A 15,072-nucleotide genomic window follows, 5' to 3' on the forward strand; every position below is an offset into this window, starting at 1 on the left:
TTGCTCTGAGGGTGGTAGCCGGAGGACAGGCTAGGAGAGGCCCCCAGAGATTTGCAGAATGCCCTCCAGACGGCCGAGGAAAACTGTGGTCCTCTGTCGGATACCACATCAGTGGGGATGCCGTGCAGCCGGAAAGCGTGGAGCACTAATAATTGGGCAGTTTCAAGAGCTGACGGCAGCTTGGAGAGGGCCACGAAGTGGGCCATCTTCGAGAACCGGTCCACAATGGTCAAGACAGTGTCATTACCCTCGGAGGGGGGCAGTCCTGTGACAAAGTCCACAGCTATGTGTGACCACGGGCGGGAGGGGATGGGTAATGGGTGTAACAGTCCTGCTGGAGCCTGGTGGGATGCCTTGTTCCGGGCGCAGATCCGACATGCTGCCACAAACGCCTTCGTATCTGCCAGAATGGATGGCCACCAAAAACGCTGGGAGAGGACAAAACTGGTGCGACGAATACCTGGATGGCAAGCGATCTTCGACCCATGTGCCCAATCCAGAACGCTGGAACGGAGCCGAGGAACCACAAACAACCGACCTGGTGGGCAGCCCCGAGGAGATGTGTCCGACTTCAGGGCCTCCAAGACTTGCCGCTCGATGTCCCACTGGAGTCCCCCAATGACGTGGGTATGGGGAACAATTGGTTCATGTGAAGAATTCTCAAAGGACGAAGAGTAGACACGGGACAGGGCATCGGGCTTCCCATTCTGAGAACCAGGTCGGAACGTGATGATAAAGTTAAAACGGGTCAGAAATAGTTGCCACCTGGCCTGGCGGGGGTTCAGTCTCTGTGCGGTCCTTAAGTAGGACAGGTTCTTGTGGTCTGTGTAGATGATGAATGGTTGCTCCGCCCCTTCCAGCCAATGTCTCCACTCCTGAAGGGCCAAAATGACCGCCAGAAGCTCCCTGTTGCCAATGTCATAATTTCTCTCAGCAGGGGATAGGCGACGAGAGAAGAAAGCACAGGGGTGCAACTTCTGGTCGGTGGTGGATTGCTGGGAGAGTACGGCCCCTACACCTGAATCAGAAGCGTCCACCTCAACAAAAAATTGGAGAGAACGGTCAGGGTAACACAGAACAGGAGCCGAAGTAAACAATCTTTTCAGCCTCAAGAACGCGGAATTGGCTTCGGGTGTCCATTCAAACGGTACCTTAGTAGAGGTTAGCCTCGTAAGTGGCTCAGCGACGCGACTAAAATTACGAATAAATCGTCTATAAAAATTAGAGAAGCCCAAGAATCTCTGAAGGTGCTTCTTGGAAACCGGAGTGGGCCAATCTACTACTGCTTTTACCTTAGCGGGATCCGGTCTGAGTCTACCCTCCTCAATGATAAAACCTAAGAATGGAATGGAGGATGAGTGAAACTCGCATTTTTCTGCCTTGACGAACAGTTTGTTCTCGAGCAATCGTTGAAGGACTAACCGAACCTGCTGCACATGTTCGTCAAATGTTGATGAATAAATTAATATATCGTCCAAGTAAACAAAGAGAAAACGACCTGTCATGTCCCGAAAAATGTCATTAATGAAGGCCTGAAAAACGCCAGGTGCATTAGTAAGTCCAAAAGGCATGACAAGATACTCAAAATGTCCGAGAGGAGTGTTGAATGCGGTCTTCCATTCATCCCCCTCTCGGATGCGAACTAGATGGTAAGCGTTACGTAGATCGAGTTTAGTAAAAAACCTAGCTGATTGTAATGGAGTAAAAGCAGAATCAAGGAGTGGTAGAGGATACTTATTCTTGATAGTAATCTGATTAAGAGTGCGGTAGTCTATACAAGGCCGTAGGGACTTGTCCTTCTTTTCGACAAAAAAAAATCCAGCGGCTACAGGTGCGGTCGAAGGGCGAATGAGGCCAGCAGCTATAGATGTGTTTATGTATTCTTCTAGTGCTTTGAGTTCGGTGTTAGACACCTTGTACAAACGGGTCGATGGTAAAGCCGCTCCGGCTAGCAAATCAATGCCACAATCGTAGGGTCGGTGGGGGGGAAGTGAGAGTGCTCTATCCTTGCTAAACACCGCCCTTAAGTCATGGTAGTGCTTGGGCACGTTTGTCAAGTCTATGTTCTCTATAACAGCGGTAGGTGGCGGTGTATGAGATCCTGCTGCGGAACGAAGACAATGTGTGTGGCAGGTTACACTCCAATTAATAATGGCCGAACGAGGCCAGTCTATGTGCGGGTTATGCTTATGTAACCAGGTTAACCCTAGAATGACGGGCGCGGACCGTGATGGCACAACAAGAAAAATTATTTTCTCACAATGATTACCAGACAAGCGCAGGTTGAGTGGGAGTGTCTGGTGGGTTATGCTGGCTAATAGGCGCCCATCAAGAGAATACACCCTCTTGGGCACATACAGTTTGACAACAGGAATCTTATGGAGTCTCATGAACTCAAAATCCAAAAAGTTATCATCTGCTCCTGAGTCAATGAGAGCGCAAATGTCTATTTGTTGGTTAGACCAAGAAAGAGTACCTTTTAGCTGCATTCTGCCTGCGGCCAACGAAGGAGAACGGCGACCTCTGGTGGACGTGTCCTCTGGCGAGTGAGGGCGCACTCGTGGCCGTGCGGCGGGGCGCGGCAGTTCTTTGCAGCGGGAGATGAGATGATCAGCGGCCCCACAGTATAGGCAGAGTTGGAGGCGAACGCGACGTTCCCTCTCGGCGGTGGTGAGTCGACGGCCTCCCAGTTGCATCGGCTCATCTATCTGCCATGAAGGGGAGGTGTCTTCGAGTTGCTCCGTCTTGCAGATGGCAGGTCTAGCTGGCGCTGATTGGCTGCTAGGTGGGGCTTGTCTCCCTCGTCGATCCCTCCTCTCCTCCAATAGGCGGAAGTCGATTTGCACCGCCAGCTCGATGAGATCATCCAGATTCGTCGGGAGTGACAGCGGGATCATCATGTGACGAATCTCGTCCGCGAGACCCAGGAAGAAAGCGTCCAACAGCGCTGAGGGACCCCAGTCACAATCGGCCGCCATGGTGCGGAACTCGATCGCGTAATCCGCGACCCGTCGTGAACCCTGTTGCAGCCGGAAAAGGGATCTCGCTGCCTCTCTACCTGGGAGTCGTCGTTGGAAGATTTGCTTCAAGGATTTGGAAAAGTTCGCGTATGTGGAGCTGGAGGTGGTCTGGCGGTTCCATTCGGCAGTCGCCCAGGTGCCAGCACGGCCAGACAGGTGAGAGATGACAAACGCTACCTTAGCCCGCTCAGAGGTGAATGCGGAAGCGTTTAGCTCGAAATGAAGTTCACACTGCGTCAGGAATTGTCTTACGTCTTCCCTTTCCCCGGAAAAACGTTCGGGTCGGGATAGCCGTATGTTGCCGGTACTTGCGGGTTGTGTAGGTTGGGTGGATGCCTGGTCAGGCACAGTGGTCGAGGTGGGTATGACGGTGGCTAGCAGCGTGTTGACTCGCTCCAACATGGCGTCTTGACGCTCCGACATCCCCTGTAGACCTCGGCTCAGGTGGTCGAGCTGGTCCCCCTGCTGGTTGATCCGTTGAGCATGGCCTTGAAATGCTCTTTTCCAGGAGTCTGTCTCTGCGGGTTCCATGGTATGGCCGGAACTTTCTGTTAGGAAACGGTGAGGTGGATCCCAAGGATGCAGAGACGAATTTGTGTTTACAATTGTTCTTCCTTTTATTTGGCGGAAGCACAAGGTAGCAAACAAAGGCGATGGTGGAAAACACAAAACACACCATGTAAAAAACTACTAAGAGGAAAATAAACACACAAAACTAAAAGCGCTAGACAAGGCTAGGAAAAATATACTTCATGAAAGAAGTAAATAGACTAGGTCCAAAATAAAACGCTAGACAAGGCTAGGAATAATACGGGCCAACCTGAGATGAAAAGTATGCGATGAACTAGTGAGTTCTCGTGGCACGACCAACAGGTTGCAAGCAATGGCAAAGTTCCGGCGCTCACCGGTTGTCAGCAGCCTGGTTAAATAAGCTGTTACTAATTACTGTCAGGTGTGTGCTGCTGCCTTGCGTCAGCTGCACTCCATACTGTGAACGAGAGAGAGAGTGAACATGGAGTGCAGACAACAGAAATGAGCAAGGACATTTACAGATTACCACACTCATTCTGTCTCTTTCTGACCGTCTCTTCTGGACGTGCTGTTTTGTGGACGGTCTTATTTACATGCGTCTTCTCCCAATCAGCCATTTTGTAGTCTTTAGCGCTTCCATATGGATATAACAGATATGAGTTAGAACTGTACGCTACTTTGGATTCGAAATGGCAACAGCGAAGGGTGCATGTGAGAGCCAGTCTGCCCCACAACAAGAGGATAGGGAAAAAGAAGGAGCTTATTGACTATGTCAGACTACAACGGTGAAATAGCGTAAAGCACTTTGGATACATTTCTACCATATTTGGGGATTTTCACTGATGTCACAAATTGACACTAAAATTGTTTTATAAATATTTCTGCAATGCCTCCACAATGTAATTTTACATTTTTGGGGCTTATGAAGACCCCAAATACACAACGGCAGGTACCAATGGGTAAGACAAGTTGATTTTGCATAACAGGTGCCTTTTTATTTATTTGTTTTATTTACAGACATCATTTTGTATTACATTATGGTTTCATTTGTTAACATCAGAGTCTGCTCTGCAAAAAGGTAATCCCTAGAAACAAAGAGCTCAAAATGTAAAAATTAAGAAGATATATGGAAGCGGTACGTCGCCGAGACTTAGTGTTAATAGTGGCGACCGCAGCAAACGTAAAGCCACATGTCAGAGCCAGAAAAATGTCACTCAAATGCCAGTGACAACAGAAAAAAAAACCTCAATGTCGATTTGATGACGATTAATTGTGCAGCCCTATCGAGTAGCTAAATATAAACAGTATTTTGCTGCTATTTGGGCTATAAATGTGCAGAGGTGTCCGCCAACCAACAGTGGCTTTTATCGCTTAATTATCAGACAATGTCATAGTCCTGAGTTCAATCCCGGGCTCGGGATCTTTCTCTGTGGAGTTTGCATGTTCTCCCCGTGACTGCGTGGGCTTCCTCCCACCTCTAAAGACATGCACCTGGGGATAAGTTGATTGGCGACACTAAATTGGCGCTAGTGTGTGAATGTTGTCTATCTGTGTTGGCCCTGCGATGAGGTGGCGACTTGTCCAGGGTGTACCCCGCCTAACGCCCGAATGCAGCTAAGATAGGCTCCAGCGACCAAAGGGACAAGCGGTAGAAAATGGATGGATGGATGGATGTTCACATGCTGCAAAAGATCAGAGAGGAGTTAATGGCAAAACATGACGTTTTACTAAGGAAATGGTTTGGTTTGTGGTAGTTGCTTCAAAATAATAAATGCTTGCGAGTGAGAGAGAGGACCTTGTAGTGGTTATAAAACAGTCCTTGCAGTGACTCTGGGTTAAATAATCTCACACGTCTGGCGGCGTTATCAGTCAGAAGAGTTCCAGCTGATAAAACTCTTAACTCTATTCTGCTCGTGCAGTAGTTCACCAAAGCTTTCTGCTGCGGGTGTTGTTGTTGATGTCAAATATAAAGCCTCTGCAGCCTCCTCTTCATAGTCTGCTCTTCAGGCGTATGAAAAAATAACGCCTTTTTTTTTTTTTTGATCTTGTCTCCAGCACCGCCAGTAATTCTCCACGCAGCACTCCGGGCAGCTCACCCTCCCTGCGGCGCCGGGTATTGGGGGGTGGCCGAGCCAGCGAGAGCGAGGGCGGCGGGGAGAAGAGTGGCGGCGGAGGTGGCGGCTCCGACAGCCCCCTGCCCTCCGTGCCATCTGCGTCCTCCCTCACGTCCGCCTACCCGCTCGCTTCCAGGCATTTCCGGAGCAATGCCAAGGTAACTGCCATTGCCGAAAGTCTTCAGCTGTCTCATCATATTCAAGATTCAAGATTGTTTATTGTCATATGCACAGTTAAACAGACAGTTTGCTGTACAATGAAAATCTTACTTTGCTAGTCCACCCTTCAAGAAGTCACACGGTACTTAGCTAAAATAAAATAAAAAAGTGTAAAGTTAAGCAGTTTAAAATAAGGTGTACATAAAAGTATAAGCTATATACAAGGCACAGTGAGTAACATAACATTAATGCACATTCTGATTCACAGTCAACAGTATAAATATGGAGGTGACATTGGGTCACAGCAGCAGTTTAAAGTGTCTTTAGTGATCAAAGGTGAAAAGTGTCTACAAGGATGGTTCACAGTTTGGGGGTGGTCAAAGTAGCTGTCTTTTGTTCAAAAGATAAAAGTAAAAGAGGGGGGGTGGGGGAGGGGGTAGCTGGAGGAGCTAGCATTCACAAGCCTGATGGCCTGTGGGTAAAAACTGTTTGTCAGTCTCATAGTCCTGGCTTTCAGGCTACTGTATCGTCTGCCTGATGGTAGGAGGCTGAAGAGACTGTGCTGGGGGTGTGTACTGTCCTTTATGATGTTGTGTGCTCTCCTGGTGGCCCTGGTAGAGTACATGTCCTGTAGTGAGGGGAAGGATGCTCCTGATATGTACTGAGCAGTTTTAATGACTCGCTGGAGTGCCTTCCTGTCCTTAGCAGCGCAGTTTCCATACCAGACCGTGATTGAGCTGGTAAGGACACTCTCAACCGTACTTCTATAGAAGTTGCTGTGAATTTTGGGTGGCATGCCAAATTTTCTCAGCCTTTTTAGGAAGTACAATCGCTGCTGGGCTTTCTTTATTGTTTGTTGGGTGTTTTGAGCCCAGGTGAGGTCCTCGCTGATGTGGGTCCCGAGGAATTTAAAGGTTTTCACCCTGTCCACCTCTGTCTCCCCTATGTATAGAGGTGTGTACTGTGCACTCCTTCTCCGTGGGTCAATAATCATCTCCTTGGTCTTGTCTGTGTTCAAGGAGAGATTATTATCCTGACACCAGGCCACCAGTTCCGCTACCTCCCTTCTGTACGCTGCCTCGGCTCCCCCGGTGATCAGTCCGACGACCGTAGTATCATATGGAAGACAAATGCATCTGTACATCATAGTGCACTTAAAGCTGCTTGTTAAAATAATCATTCAAGAAGCATAAACAACATTGACCCCAAAACATGTCTGTGAAATACACTAGAACCTTTGACAAATCTACGCACGTTTGTACTATTTACATGTTAGGGAACTTACGTTGCTGTTGCACACACATTTTATAGGGGATCTGCACTTTGTGTTTAGAATGTTGCCTATTATTCACAATCCTTATGTAAGACAAGAACACATGTTTTTGTTTTTTTATGTATTCTAAGTAGTAAAATATGGCAAGTAAGAGGTGGGTAACAGTGCAGCTAATGGGAATACACTAGGGCTGCAACAACTAATCGATTAAAATCGATTATAAAAATAGTTGGCGATTAATTTAGTCATCGATTCGTTGAATCTATGCTATGCGCATGGGCAGAGGCTACTTCTTTTTATTTTTTGATAAACTGCAACATTTACAAACAGCTGAGAAACAATAATCAAAATAAGTATGGTGCCAGTATGCTGGGTTTTTTTTCCAATAAAATACTGGAAAGGATAGAAATGTAGTTTGTCTCTTTTATCCGATTATTAATCGATTAATCGAAGTAATAATCGACAGATTAATCGATTATCAAATTAGTTGTTAGTTGCAGCCCTAGAGTTCACTATTCCGCACATAAAACCCTCTAAAAAAACCATCCAAAAAGCACCAACCATACTCCATTCACTTGTCGTGACCTGAATATTAACCAAGTATTAACGATATTGTTATTATAAGCGCTAACACAGACAAACAACTTTTAGTTGCGACGTGATCACAGAGCGCTAACTAGCTTATGCTGCTATATTGACATATTGAGCTGCTGCATCGCCTCAGAGTTGGTGAAAGGTTATTGTAGATTATAAATCATGCCTCTCACCTGGATAGTAGAAGGTTGTGGACATAAACCCACAAGTTGGTCAACTTTGACATCCAACTTAGACCCGGAGATGGCAAGAAAGACATAAAAAGGCGCTCGTTTGCAGCACTTTATTTATTTTAACCCTTTGTGAAGATTATGATTAATTCTTCATCTAAACGGGAAGATATGAACATCCCATCAGTCGGCAGTCGGCACTTTAAAAAAATGTTGTCATTAAATTAGCAATCCTTATTGAAGACAAGAACGCATATGTTTTTCTTTTTTATGCATTCTAAATCTTAAATAAATGCTAGTAAAAGTCAGATAACAATGGATTTAAGGGGAGTTGCTCTATCCTGCCTATAAAGCGCTCTAAAAAAACCTCCATAAAAGTTTTATATACACGCTCTAAATTTATATATAATGTAGTAACATTCATAATAACATGTAGTATTTATGTATTTTAATCATATTAAGCATATGACAGCGTTTTAATTTCACAGACGCATCACAGCGTTCACTTTCCCTTCAACAACAACAACACTACTAATCACAACAAAGACTACTTTGGGACAAATAATGATCCAGAAACTTCTATTTCTGATCCTGAATATAAGGAGGATTACTTGCAAGTTTTAGAGGCTGTGTGCTAAACAGATGCAGCTTTAGTGAAACACTAAGCATCATGTATTAGTATTGCTAAGTGCTAAACAAGATATACAAACATAATAAGACAATCACTTACTGTACAGAGTCTGCTCTCACTAGGATGCAGACTGAATTTGGAGCCAAAACACTGCCAGTAAGATTTGGTATCGAAAACATTTAATTGACATTGCAGAAAAAGTTGTATTGGCACGAAACAAGTTTAGTAACACTGCTTTTGGACAAACTTGTTGTAAGCCCCGCCAACAGGCATGTACCGCAAAAAAAAAGAAGCGAAACCAAAAAGAAAAGAAAAACAAAACCGTAAAAAAGAGAAGCGAATGTGAACAAAAAGACACAATAACAGAGTATTAAAATATGAATATTGACATCTAAAACATGTCATGGTTAAAAACAATAGCCGCCAAAAATATTTTATTTTTTCAATGTTTGTATTTATTTGTTGCCAAAACTTTAAAAATATTTTTTATTCTACAATATACATTTTTCTTCAATACCAAATCTTACTGGCAGTGTTTTGGTTCCATAACTGATGGGATGTTTGTATCTTCCTGTTTAGATAAACAATTAATCATAATCTTCACAAAGGTAAAAAAAAGTGCCGCAAACAAGCGTCCTTTCATGTCTTTCTCGTCTTAGTTGGATGTCAAAGTTGACCAACTTGTAGGTTTATCTCTACAACCTTCTACTATCCAGGTGAGAGGCATGATTTATAATCTAGAATTAACTTTCACCAACTCAGAGGCAATGCAGCAGCTCAATATGTCAATATAGCAGCATAAGATAGTTAGCTCTCTATGATCACGGCGCCGCTAAGAGTAATCCCTCTGCGTTAGCGCTTAGAACAACAATATTGCAAATACTTGGTTAATATTCAGGTCACGAGTATCGTTGACAATTTTTGGATGTTTTTTTGGAAGGTTTTATGGGCGGAATGGAGCTCTCCCATTAACTGCATTGTTAGCCACCTTTTACTTGCCGTATTTTACGACTTACAATTCATACAAATACAGTATATATATTTGTGTGTGTGTGTGTGTATACTGTATGTATATATACATATATACACATACCGTAATTTCCGGACTATAAGCCGCACCTGACTATAAGCCGCACCAGCTAAATTTAGGGGAAAATACAGATTGCTCCATATATAAGCCGCACCCGACTATAAGCCGCAGGGTTTTGATGTGTAATTACCATAGTATATAGGGGTTCCTGCTACCACGGAGGGGATTGTCAGGACAGAGATGACTGTTTGGGAACGCAAAGCGTCCCATTTATTAACTATAAATCTTTCCATCATTCAATCAAACTTTCACATCTTTGACATGGCGAACAGCATTCAAGCAGAGTACAAATAATACAACGGTGCAAAGTAATACAAAGTGCTCGCATGTACGTTATCAAAATAACCAGCCTACCGGTATATGAAAAGTCAGTCTTTAATCATTGTGTCATCGTCTTCCTCCTGCGTACTAAAACCACCGAAATCCTCTTAGTCGGTGTCGGAGAAGAACAGGCAGTATATAAGCCGCACCGTTGTATAAGCCGCAGGGACCAGAACGAGGGGAAAAAGTAGCGGCTTATAGTCCGGAAATTACGGTACATACATATTGTATATATGTATGTTTATATATATATATATATAAATATATATGTGTGTGTGTATGTATATATCTGTATATATAAATGTATATATGTATTCATATAAATGTATATATGTGTGTGTGTATATATGTGTGTATATATATATATACAGTATGTAGATGTGTGTATATGTATATGTGTGTATATGTATATACTGTATGTGTATGTATATATATATGTATATAGATTTATATTTCTGAGTGTATGTGCGTGTTCTTGTGAACAATAGGCTAAAATTCCCCAAAAAGTGCAGTTTCCCTTTAAAGTACAAATGTTTTATCCACGTGTAATTAATTTTGCTGCTGTTGTTGTTACAGAAAATGCAGAGCTGGTACAATGTAAGTATCCATAAACTCTTTCTCAAACGTTTACCTTACAGATATACTTAGTAGTATTTCTCTGACCTTCTATCGACTGCCGTTTGTCGGTTCTCCACAAGGGCATAAAATGAGTTCTCATCCTCAGGTTCTCAGTCCCACTTACAAGCAGCGGAACGAGGACTTTCGTAAAATCTTCAAAAAGCTTCCCGACACGGAGCGACTCATTGTGGGTGAGTGTGAGGGGCGACTGTCAGGCCGCACGTTTTGGCTCGAGGAGGATTTGGCTTGTTGAATGAAAGCCTCTGCGTGTGTCCGTCAGTCCGCTAATGTTGCCTCTTCCCGTAGATTACTCGTGCGCTCTCCAGAAGGACATTCTGCTTCAAGGACGCCTGTACCTGTCCGAGAACTGGCTTTGTTTCTACAGCAACATCTTCCGCTGGGAAACCACTGTAAGCAATTAGCGCATGCTTCTCGTCACCCGGGTCACATCTAGTCCTGTTTTGGGAAATCCTTGTTTGTAGATACAGGACTTTGGTAAGACTTAGACAAGAAATCAAGTGATGAATATCGTTTATAGCAAAAACTCATTCAGTATTTCATGTTATGTACACCATTTTTTCCGGACCATAGAGCGCACCGGTATATAAACCGCACCCACTAAATTTTAGGAGGAAAAAAATATTTTTCCATATATTAGCCGCAACGGACTATGAATCGCAGTTATTTACATTGTGAATTTAGTTATTTACACATAAATATTCTTCAAATCTTTATTTATATACCATAGTTGTTTCCAAACGGTGCCTGTAACCCAGCAGTAAAACGGTTGATCAAACAAAACAGAAGTCATCGTCATGGACCCACTAGCTGCAGAAGCTAACTCTCCAATCAGCTAAACAGACTCAATAACTCCACGGTGACGTTTTGGTGAAATCACTGAATAATTTGTGAATCTGAAACAATACAAAAAGAATGCCATTGTAAGTTAATAATACTAACACAGACACTCGTGAACGTGTTAGCATATTAGCTAATGATAGCGACACTAGCTTGATTACATTACGATAGCACATATAAATATGCATAAAAACACTCCTACAGACATCACACATGGGACGGTTCAGTAAGTAAGAATTGTTTTAGTTATATTGTAAAACTTACAAACGTTGCTTGGAGTGATGAATGAAGAATCCATACGAGTGGGAACGCTATAGACGGGTAGAAGACGGAAGAGGACTTCTACTTTTGGTTGAAAGCTCAGTCTAAACAGAAGGGCACTGCAGCGCCTGCAGTAAGGGAACTCGCCCAAAGGATGGCGCCATAGCACAAACAATAACACACCTATTCAGTGTATTTGCTTTGTTGTTGTTTTTTTGCATTATGTCCGTCAGCGTAGAAACATTCATAAATTAGCTGCACCGTTTTCTAAGCCACAGGCTTCAAAGCGTAGGGAAAAAAATAGCGACCTATAGTTCGGAATTTACGCTACATTGTCAACTACTACTACATGTTCTAATCATCAAATGAACTGCAAAAACCTTCTGAGCCTTTAATTGATCTCCTGAAGTCAATAAACTTTTCCAGCGTTTTCTCATTCATTGAGGTGCACCTAGACACTGCAGTGGAGCTACACCTGCATATTACACTTGGGTTTCATGTGTAACGCCACCATCCACTGCACGACTAACATGTCAGTCGATAAGTAGCACACTTTAAACTTTGGACGGAGAAGTAGAAAACCGAGCAAAAGGCTTAAAATAAATGCCCAAGAGGTTAATGAAGAAAATCTTCCGCCTTTGTGTGGACGTGTCCTCTGCAAGTCTGTGCTGGTGTTTGCAGATCACCATCCTGCTGAAAGACGTTACCTCTATGACCAAGGAGAAGACTGCCAAGCTCATCCCAAATGCCATCCAGATCAGCACAGACAATGAGAAGGTCAGCCTGGAGCACATTGTACTTTTCCTTGTCGCCTTTGCATACACACACACACACACACACACACACACACACACACACACACACACACACACACAAACTTTGCCAACCTTCTACTTAATATATGCCGTGTTAAATGGCTGACTCCACTGACTGAACAAAAATTGAGCGTTTCTGTCATCCCCTTGCTGTTCCATTTCAACTCTCAGCACTTCTTCACGTCTTTCGGAGCACGGGATCGCAGCTTCATGATGATCTTCCGCCTGTGGCAGAACGCACTGATGGACAAGGTACGGTGGTCGCGTTATAAAGCTGCCGGTGCAACATGTTACTGCGTAGCAGTAAAACGGTATTTTCTATGCTTGTCCTCTCTGTGCAGTCCTTGTCCCCCAAAGAGTTGTGGCACATTGTGCACCAGTGTTACGGCACGGAGCTTGGCCTCACCAGCGAAGATGACGACTACGTCTCCCCGACGGCCGAACACATGAACGGCCTACTGTGAGTGCTCTGTCCTCTAAACTTCTACTTGGAGAGCCACGTTTTCACCACGCGGTACAGTTCCAAGAAGAGTACGGATCAATTATTTTGGTTTTCTTCGACAACCATAAAAAATCTAATTGTGAGGAATTGCAAATAATGGACTTCCCCATAGAAAGCTTTAATTTTTTCTTTTCCTGGAATTTCGTCTATCATTCTCAATCCTTCATGTATTCTAACTCGTAAATAAACGTTAGCAAAAGTCAGCTAACGATGGAGTCAATTGGAGTCGCCCTATTGCGCCTATAAAGCCCTCTAAAAAACATCCAAAGGCCTCCATCAACATTTTATATACATGCTGTAAGTATATATGTAATGCAGTAACATTCATAATTAGAGCTACAACAATTAGTCGACATTGTCAACAATAGTGGTGACGTCTTCACTCCTGTTTTTCCGGGCGGAAGTGGGTCACTCACAAAAACATCACCAGTGATAACATGTAAAGTGTGAGGATATTTCCTCTTATTCTTATTAAAAACATAAATACCGTGCTCATTTTGCAAAGCAGACCTTGTTTTTATGGCAGTACATCTGGAAGTGAGCGTTTAAAGCGGAAACATGTCGGACATTTGGAGGGAAGATGCGGACACAGACTTGGTAAGAGTGTTAACTTCTACATCGCTAGCTAGCTAACAAGAGTGAGACGAAGTTGTGTGAAAAATAACTTTAACTTTCATTTTAGCCAAAGTCAGCTAGCTAAACTTTGTCGACATCAATTCAAGTACAGGTACGTTTTAAAGCAGCATATATTTGCAATGCCGGAAAAAAATCTAAACACACACAGACAGAAAGGCCCCAATGCGAAAGGTATCAAAAGATTAAACATAAAAACTATTAAATACCCAACATTTTAAGAATTAATCAAAGATATAATTCTACACATTGAGTCCATTAGGGTGCTCAAACTGCCAAAAGTTAATCAATAGTTCATAAAACAGTGTGCAGCTTTTTAAACATCACATTTTCTTTTTGAGGAAATTAGGTTTTGCGTTTTGTTGTTTGTTTTCATTGCTGCTATTTCAACTGTTTTTTTTAAATAGATAAACAACAAGTTTGGACACTCCTGCTCTAAACATCTATACTATACAGGTATTGAAACACATTTTATAATGAGTTTGACACACTAAGAAAGAGTTGAAGGCACGTAGTGCACACTATTGTACTTACAAATTGTGTCGTTTTGCAAAATCATGTCGAATCAAAGCATCTTCCTGCTGGAGAATGATGAGTGAATTGACTTGTGAGACAGCGCCCTCTTTCTATTCAGGTTACCATGAAAAAAACGAGATAGTTACTATTCAAAGTAGAGAAAATAAGTCTGCGTATATCAGTGACGTGCGGTGAGGTTCATGACTGGTGAGGCACGGACTTCATAAGAGTCAGATTTACAAACATATGAACCCTAAAGAGTATCTTATTCACCATTTGATTGGCAGCAGTTAACGGGTTATGTTTAAAAGCTCATACCAGCATTCTTCCCTGCTTGGCACTCAGCATCAAGGGTTGGAATTGGGGGTTAAATCACCAAAAATGATTCCCAGGCATGGCGCCGCTGCTGCCCACTGCTCCCCTCACCTCCCAGGGGGTGAACAAGGGGATGGGTCAAATGCAGAGGACAAATTTCACCACACCTAGTGTGTGTGTGACAATCATTGGTACTTTAACTTAACTTTAACTTTACACATAGAAACTGTAGCACACAAAAAAACACATTTAATAAAAACAACGTTATTATGGTCTTACCTTTACTTATAAGTGCGGGAACAGTGGTGTTCGTGTTGGAGGAGTTGTAAATGAATGAAATATGAAATCCGTGCTGCAGTCTGCAAGTGTACCTAATGTTGTGTCCCTGCGGTCGTTCGCAGCTCCTCCGGCGCGAGCATTGTTGTTTTTGCACTTTTTGGCTTCTTGTTAAGTGACTTTTTTTGGGTGGATTCGGTCTTGCACGTGGAGGGTTTGGGTGTGGGCTTTGGTTGATGTGGCGCTCCCCTCGGGCGGTGCATTCTGCGGCAGAGGTGCTTGCCACCAGGAGGCGGGGTTACTGCGAGCCTCCCACAGTGCGTCTTCGCAGCAGTTTTATGATCGCTGAGCACAAGAAATACTTTACACACATAC

At 43.5% G+C, this 15,072-nt stretch overlaps 1 protein-coding gene across 5 annotated transcripts in view; it reads left to right on the plus strand.

The window, feature by feature from the left end:
* Positions 1-15,072, plus strand: part of LOC133660478 (protein Aster-A-like) — a 74,815-nt gene that overhangs the window by 27,257 nt on the left and 32,486 nt on the right. For 3 of the 5 annotated variants that reach the window (XM_062064007.1, XM_062064006.1, XM_062064008.1), the window contains exons 2-8: positions 5,607-5,823; positions 10,480-10,500; positions 10,628-10,712; positions 10,828-10,931; positions 12,322-12,417; positions 12,627-12,707; positions 12,797-12,915. In XM_062064007.1, the coding sequence (XP_061919991.1) occupies positions 5,607-5,823; positions 10,480-10,500; positions 10,628-10,712; positions 10,828-10,931; positions 12,322-12,417; positions 12,627-12,707; positions 12,797-12,915 (723 nt within the window). Of the gene's footprint in view, positions 1-5,606; positions 5,824-6,322; positions 6,393-6,419; positions 6,565-10,479; positions 10,501-10,627; positions 10,713-10,827; positions 10,932-12,321; positions 12,418-12,626; positions 12,708-12,796; positions 12,916-15,072 lie in introns of those variants that run through there. The other 2 variants (XM_062064010.1, XM_062064009.1) reach the window with 2 other exon arrangements.

Source organism: Entelurus aequoreus, linkage group LG11 (genome assembly GCF_033978785.1).
Source record: "Entelurus aequoreus isolate RoL-2023_Sb linkage group LG11, RoL_Eaeq_v1.1, whole genome shotgun sequence".
Taxonomy (NCBI): domain Eukaryota; kingdom Metazoa; phylum Chordata; class Actinopteri; order Syngnathiformes; family Syngnathidae; genus Entelurus; species Entelurus aequoreus.